The sequence below is a fragment of the Triticum urartu genome, chromosome 3, assembly GCF_003073215.2.
Source record: "Triticum urartu cultivar G1812 chromosome 3, Tu2.1, whole genome shotgun sequence".
Classification (NCBI taxonomy): Eukaryota; Viridiplantae; Streptophyta; class Magnoliopsida; order Poales; family Poaceae; genus Triticum; species Triticum urartu.
The window spans coordinates 122,005,207-122,012,864 of NC_053024.1; the positions used below are offsets into that span (position 1 = coordinate 122,005,207).

General features: G+C 43.8%; 1 protein-coding gene across 1 annotated transcript; it reads right to left on the reverse strand.

Moving 5' to 3' along the window:
- Nucleotides 1-1,707: 1,707 nt before the first annotated feature.
- Nucleotides 1,708-3,089, reverse strand: LOC125548145 (RING-H2 finger protein ATL74-like). Its single transcript, XM_048711821.1, has one exon. The coding sequence runs from the start codon at nt 2,660-2,662 to the stop codon at nt 2,006-2,008; it is 657 nt and encodes a 218-aa protein (XP_048567778.1). The 5' UTR covers nt 2,663-3,089; the 3' UTR covers nt 1,708-2,005.
- Between the last annotated feature and the right edge of the window lie 4,569 nt (nt 3,090-7,658).

Genomic DNA, 7,658 nt, shown 5'->3' on the forward strand with positions numbered 1-7,658 from the left:
CTTGGTGATCGTGGTCTGTGGTTTTGTGTGAGGATTGAATCCTAGCGTAGGTTATTTGTTTTCTGGGGTTTTTTTTACGTTGATGTACTTTCGCTCGATGGGCCGGCCCAGTCCTGCGTCGCCCTTGTGTGTCGAGGTCTTGTTTTGACGAAAAATGCGTCACCTAGGAGGTCCCGACGTAACCTTCCAACTAATCCACTCACGCCCCCACCCGCGTGAATTTCAGGTGGGTGGGCCTGTTACTTCCCCTAACCCCAATCATAATCCTTCACGTCGGTTTTTTTACTTAAACTAGCAAATATACCCGTGCATTGCAACAGTAAAAAAAACTATTAGATTATGCAGGTGTGGTAGACATAAAAAAAGTCTAAATCAAATGCTAGGATGAGATAAGGACTTTTAAAATGTCATTTCACAAACTATGTCTGAGTGATGTCATGACAAGATAAGGGACATTTAAAAAGTCATTTCAAAAATTCAAAATGTCATGGTCTCGTCATGACTTGATTTCCTAAGGCGCCACAACGAAATATTTTCTGGCTAAGCAAATTGCATTGATGGAACCTGCATGAGATAAACTGATGAATGATGTGGCTCGCCTTGATCTAGCGTAGCAGTGTTTATCATAATTAGTATTGTGGTACCAGAATAAAGGAAAAATAGAAATTCAGTCATTTCTATATAGCTTATAAAAACTAACCCATAGAAAGTCGTGTCAATTTTTTGGGGCTCAGCATTGTACAGGAGATGGAAACATTTTTTTTACCCGATGTGAGGGACTAAATAAAACCATAAAACAACCTCTACATATCCCTAATAAAACCTGTACGTTAGCAATGGTTCATTTTTTTCATTATTTACGAATATGTTTTAGTTTTTGTGTAAATTTTTGAAAATTCTCAAATATGTTTTGAATACTTGATATTTAAAAAAATCATGAACATTTTTCATTTCACGATCATTTATTTGAAATCGTGTTTTTTAATAATATGCGAACGATTTTTTAAAATCGTGATCATTTTATGATATTCCGAATGTTATTTGAATCCACAAACAGTTTATTATTTCTCAATATTTTTTAAAAAACTCACAATTTTTTGAAATTTGGTTCTTTTGAAAATCCCGAATTAATTTGAAGAAGGAAAAACTAAAATAAAAATGAGAAAGTAAAAATCAAAAAGCGAAATAGGTAACAAGGGTGCTACGACCTGCAAATGGGCCGGCTGATTACAGCGTGCGGGAGGAGGAGGCGCACTTGCTGAGAGAAGGAGAAAAAAAAGGAGAGAAAGGGGGTAGGAACCAGGATTAAACCTGGGTCTCCCATCAAGAGGGTGGAGGTCCTATCCATTGCGCTCCTCGGGTGCTTATGTTATGTGAGTGTATCAGTATATAAAAACAGCGGAACCCGACCAGTATTTTGAGATAAAAACGAACCATTTTTCCTCCCTTACGGATGACACGGTGGGTAATTTATGGCAACTTCGGGGCAATTACTGTGACGTACCGTCTAGAAAATGATGCAATGATGTCAGAAGCTTATCGCTTTTGGATGATCGTGCTATTTAAGTCGGTCAACTAGCTCGTCACGAGGCAAGATGAGACCGGGTGTGAAAAACTTAAGTATGAGCAATTTTCGGTGTGTTTTGACATCCCAGCTGGCCCAAGACGGACGGGATGATCGTCGTGATTGGCCCTGCATATAATAGATGTTTTAAAAATAACATATATAATTGTAAATGGTAAAATTTGAGACCGGTCCGGTCAATATCTGTGGGCACGCCCGCGGACATTTGTGGACTCAAATTTGCAACCTGATGCTCTTACAAAAACTTTACATACTTACTATACTAGTATGTGATGAAGGAACAATCAGTCTGTAGTTCTACATAGAGTAGTATGTTACACTGTACACTTGTTTCCGGTTCCCCTCGAGGCTGGATGCCTGGATGCCTGGATTATATAGCTAGGCAAAGGGAGATGCCGATTGACTACCTGCCGCCGATGCTTACCCGCGCACGTCTCTCTGGGTATCCGTGAAGCCACCTTGTACGGTCACTATCAAGGTTCCTCCTGCACCAAGCAACGTCGGTTGCGGCGGCTCCGTGCCCGACGACGACGACTGCGCAGCCGCCTCCGCCTTGCCGTCCCCCCGGCCCTGGGACAGCTCCGCCTCCGTCCGGCAGAGAGGGCACGTCGTCCTGGTGCGCAGCCATGCGTCGACGCACTCCACGTGGAATACGTGCCCACAGTTCGGCAGCTGCCGCACCGCGTCTCCGTCCGCGAGCTCCGACAGGCACACGGCGCAGTCGGCCCCAGCGGCGCTGGTGGAGCCGGCCTCCTTCCGGTGCACGGTGACCGGCAGCGCGGAGAGCGCGGACGCGTCCAGCCCGTGCCGCCGGCTGCCGATCCTTCCGAACGAGTTGATGGACCGGAAGATGCCAGCGGCCAGGCCGCCGCTGCCGCGGCCTCCGCCTCGGCCAGAGCGATACACCAGCACGTACAGCAGGACGCGCATGACGACGATGGCGACGGTGAGCCCGAAGAGGACGAAGACGACGGTGAGCGCGACGCGCCCAGTGAAGCTGTCGTTCAGCTGCCGCTCGTACGGATCCCCGGCGCCTTCCGGCGTGGCCGGCGCGCCAGCCATGGTGCTCCCTGACATGGCACTGATCGACAAGCTTAGCAGGACTCCCAGACTGAAAAAAGAGATGGAAGAAAGAGAAGAAGGCAATGTCAGGTTTAGCAGCACTCAACTGCATGTGTGTTCTCTCACAGCTTAATTAGCTTGGGCAAGAGAAGACGCTGCTCGGTTCAACGAGTGGTGTCATTGTCACGTATACAATAGAATTACGAGGCACTTTCAAAAAAAAAAAGAATTACGAGGCTGACAATCCTCAAAAAAAAAAGAATTACGAGGCGATCACACGCATATTGCTCATTGGTCATGGTCAGGTACTCAGGTCTGGGAGATGTGGGCTTGATCAGCGTGGTTTGAGTACGTTTACCTGAGCTTTCGGTCCACAGAAGACTTTTCTGTCGTGTAAATTTGTAATAGGAAGTGTACAGGCGAAGGCAAGACGAAACTTCGAGGAACTGAACGACCAAGATAAAAACGTTGACTTTGCAAACCCGACCAAAGAACCAATATGTGATTTTTTTTAAGCGTCAGTACAGACACCGTAGGCGCCTCGTCGTCGACGGGAACGTCTCCTCCCACTGAAAGCGCATCACCGGAAATCCTGAAATAAATCCAGGAATAATGCGAGCACCAGGATTTGAACCCTGGTGGGTTGGAGATACCACTGTCCACCTAACCATCTCAACCATAGGTTGGTTCGCCAATATGTGATTTGTTGGTTATAGGAGAACAGTGGTATCCCTAGTTCACCCGTGGTTGGATGCTTAAGACTTGACACTAGTGCTCTCGTATTTTTCTGAATTTATTTCAAGGCATTCAACGATGTGCGTTCAGTGGAAATAGACATTTCCGACAACTACAAAAGCGTGTTTGACGATTTTTTTTAATATTAAGATGATGTGCCGGCTTAATCTCTTGAAAGTGCTCATATGGGTAGGTATGAGCATCTGCGTAACCAAAAAAATGTTTTTTTTAATGTTTTGATGTTGCTCATCACGTCTGCCACACATACTAGACCCAAGAACTTTAAACACACATAAATTTCTTGAAGACCATTCGGGTTTGAGTGTGAAAATTTCTGCAAATGGAATAAAGCTGAGCATGGAAATTTCTTCAAATCAAACAGAGCCGGAACGATGCAGCGAAACGACTGCCACGACAAGAAGTGATAATCCTACATCCACGTAAAGCTATGAACCCCTCTTACGTAAACTTCCAAGAAAAAAGTCACATGTGGCAAGAATCATAGGGTATTTATTCCAAGGTTATAAAATTACAATCTTCAGCGACTAGCTCACTGACACACAAAGGAGGGTGGTTTAGCCAGCACGTAGTGCTATCCCCATTCCGTCCAAATGTTGCTAAACAATGTGCAACTCTATTCTGAAAGCGATAAATTTTTACTGGAACAGGCATAGTTGGAACTTCCATGGGCTGGGCTGGGCGTAACACAACACAAGCGGGAACTCAAGCACCAGGGCTATATATCACCCGTTGCAAGGCAAGTTATGTCTCGCCTCTGTCGGGCGCTCTAATAGCCCGGCCCTTTACTGTACCATGTTTTTTTGTGTTCCTTTTTCGCCCTTGGTTTTTATTTTGTTTTTTCTTTGGGTTTTCTTATTGCGTTTTTATTTATTATTTTTTTATTTCTTTCTTTGGTTTTCTTCGGGGTTTTTGTTTCAACACATGTCTACATTTTTCATATGCATCGTACAATTTTCTTTTTGTCATACACATTGACTTTTTAAAAACAATACTTGTTAACATTTAAAAAAATATGCATGGTGTCTAATTTTTCATACCCTTTGCATATTTTTTCTATGCATATAAAACTTTTTCTATACACATTGAACATTTACGAAGTACTCCCTCTGTTCCAAAATATAAGTCTTTCTAGAGGTTCCAATAGGTGACTACATACGGAGCAAAATGAGTGAATCTACACTAAAGTATGTCTACATACATCTGTATATTGTAGGCCATTTGAAATATTTAAAAAGACTTCTATTTCGGAACGGAGGGAGTACATGACTAACATTCTACAAAAACATGTTTGAACCTTTTTCAAACACATGTTAAACATTTTCCAAGTACACATGGCATCATTTTTTGTATGATAAAAAACATTTTTTGGAACTATGCAAGATTTTTTTACATGTACAAACATCTGTATGAAAAATGTCATGAACACATTTTTGAAACAAGTGAACAGTTTTTAAAATGTAACATACATTTTTTTGGAATGTATGTGACATGTTTGAATTACAATAAAGTTTTATAATGTATAGCATTTTCTTAAATGTCATATGCATTTTATTTTTGCAAGTCATCATATTTTTTAAATGTCACAAACATTTCTTGTACACATGATTACCATTTTCCGCATACATGATTAAGAGTTTCTACTTTTTTGCGAAAATGGTCCAGATCTATTCTCAAAGTTCGGCGGAACTACAAAGCATCTCGAATATAATAAAAAATACACCAAGATTCCAAGACCCCCAAACAACTAATACTGCTGCCAGAACAAGCCGCTGATGTGTTGTTGTCCTTGCTCCCCTATGGGAGCCGACTTGACCTGGTCGATGACAACCGGAAAGTCTTCGTGCACGTGCCCATAAGGACCGGCGCCTCAGAACCACAGTCGATGCCGTTGAACCCCTGCATTGATCAGAAACACCTGACACCAAATCTCGCCACAAAGACGAGAAACCCTAACCTCACTGTCCTAAAGAGACGGTAGGGATCTACTCCCTCCGTCCCAAAATATAAGAACAATTTTAACACTAGCATAGTATCAACAATGTTCTTATATTTTGGGACAGAGGGAGTATGTTGGAGCTCCATCGACTACGTCCACACAGACATACTCAAGGAGAATCGGAGCCCGAAAGACAAACACGAAGAACTAGTGCCGCCATCTGCCTGAGCACCACATTGCGAGGACTAAAAAACCCTAACCTAAATTATTAACCGGAGCGGTGGCACCGGAATTCCCCTCCCGGCCGCTGGCTACCAAAGTGGCAGGGATAGGGGAGGCGAATACACGGACTCTCCGATGAAGTTTGGAGAGAAGAGTTTTCCCTAGTCACCTAGGGTTACGGAAGGAAAACGAGCCCCTGAGATGGATCAAAAAGTTGAAGGATTGTTCCTGTTTATCTTTATTGCTTCACAATTTACATTTTCTACTATTTTTCATTCACATTATTTATTTTCCATATACATTAGAGACATTTTTCATACATATTTAATATTTTTCAAATGCATGATTAACGGTTTTTTAAAAATTAGGTGAAGTATTTTTTATGATATATATATTTAGAATATTTCAAAATATAAATAATAGACAAAACGTAATTTTTCTTACGAAAACGTGAATAAAAATCAAAAGAGAAAAAACATGTGTGATGTCAGCACGACGATGCCACACTGTTGCTGGGTCGTCCCAGTACCAGCTCCCTACACACTGTTGGAAATATGAGCAATTTACCAAATTATTTTATTAACAGAAATACTAGATAAAGCATGACTAATATAGAAGAGATAAAACAAGTCATGCGTTCTGACAGAGAAAAGGTAAATAGCTTCTGCATATATGAACCGTAGCCTATCATATCTAAAGCAGACAGTATAGCAAGTACATATATGAAGTAGAACCTAACATGTGTAGGACAAGGACTAGAACAAGGAACTGCGGCAAAACCTTTAACAGGAAAGACAAGAACACGTACGGGACAGCAGCAGTAGAAGCGCTGGACTTGGGGTCGGTGTCCTCGCTTGGCATGTCGTCGAGGAGGCCGTGGACGTCGGGGAAGAAGTCGTCGTCGGGGAAGTAGTCATCGGCGACCGGATCGTCCGTGATGAAGCAGCCAGTAGTCGCGCTGAGCGCTCCCCAAAAACCTTATCACCCTTCTCCCGTACAAGACTCAAAAGGTGCGGTTTCGGAGGCCTACTGTCCCGACCTGCGGTGCACGCCGCAAGCCGGGATGGGGAAGATCGTAGCAGCAGCGCAATGCTTAGGAACTTTCTTTGTGGCGAGAGGAGGGGGATCTTCTGGTGTGTCTCTCTGGAGAGGAGCGACCTCTCTTATATAGGCACAGGAGAAGGACGCGAAGAGGCTGCGGCGGGAGCTGAAGCAACGAAGGGAGACGAAGCGAATAGGCAGCGGCCGAAGAGGCGCGCCGTTCGAATTCAGTGTCCACTACAGAAAAACGTTTCAACTCCCACGTGACCTTTCGTATACCCGTCGTGCGTGGCAAAAATTTAGACATCGGCTCGGCTCATTCCTGCAACCCGCGTCGCGTCGCGTCGTGACGAGGCGTGGCGTGGCGTGGCGAGGCGGGCGGCGGAGGAGGAGCGCGCATGGATGTCACTCTTGTTCTCATGCTCATACATGTGGGGAAAGAACCTCCCTTATAAAAAGGTCCAACTCCCTCTAAACTAGCAATGTGGGACTAAACTTTGTTCCACCTCTTTCCTTGCACAAATGGGCTGCGTGGGCCTCTAGGATTTATTAGGAATTTCTGAAAATGCTATTGGGCTAGGCCCAAAATAGACAAAATTCCAGCAATCCCCCACCAGATCCCAGAGGCACACAAAAATTTGCCTTTGGTTCCAAAACACTGTTTTATATACCGGTACTGAAGTGGAGACTGTTAAGTTGAACTTCCACCTAGAACTCTATGCTACACTAGTAAGCAACTTGAACAGTGGACTGGGCCTTGAACTGCAAGTTTTCTGCGAATCTAGCTTCACATAAAGCCTTGACCGATACGTGGCTACCGTGGGTCTTCCCCGCGGGTGGAGCTTATGCGTCATACTCCGTGACCTTTCATGAGTTTACTAGAGAGAACCCTACTCTCATAGATTGCGACGTTTAACAATCAGACTCATATAGGTGTGTTCTTCAAAAGATGTTCTGCAGGATAACATCTCTACTTAAATAAGCCACTTAGAACACATTAAGATATACATCAACCTGCCATGCAGATAAGGAGAGTATTGCATCTTCATGGAGTGG

Bases quoted from the DNA above. Each gene is read 5' to 3' on its own strand.
- LOC125548145 (XM_048711821.1), bottom strand. From the start codon at position 2,662: ATGTCAGGGAGCACCATGGCTGGCGCGCCGGCCACGCCGGAAGGCGCC.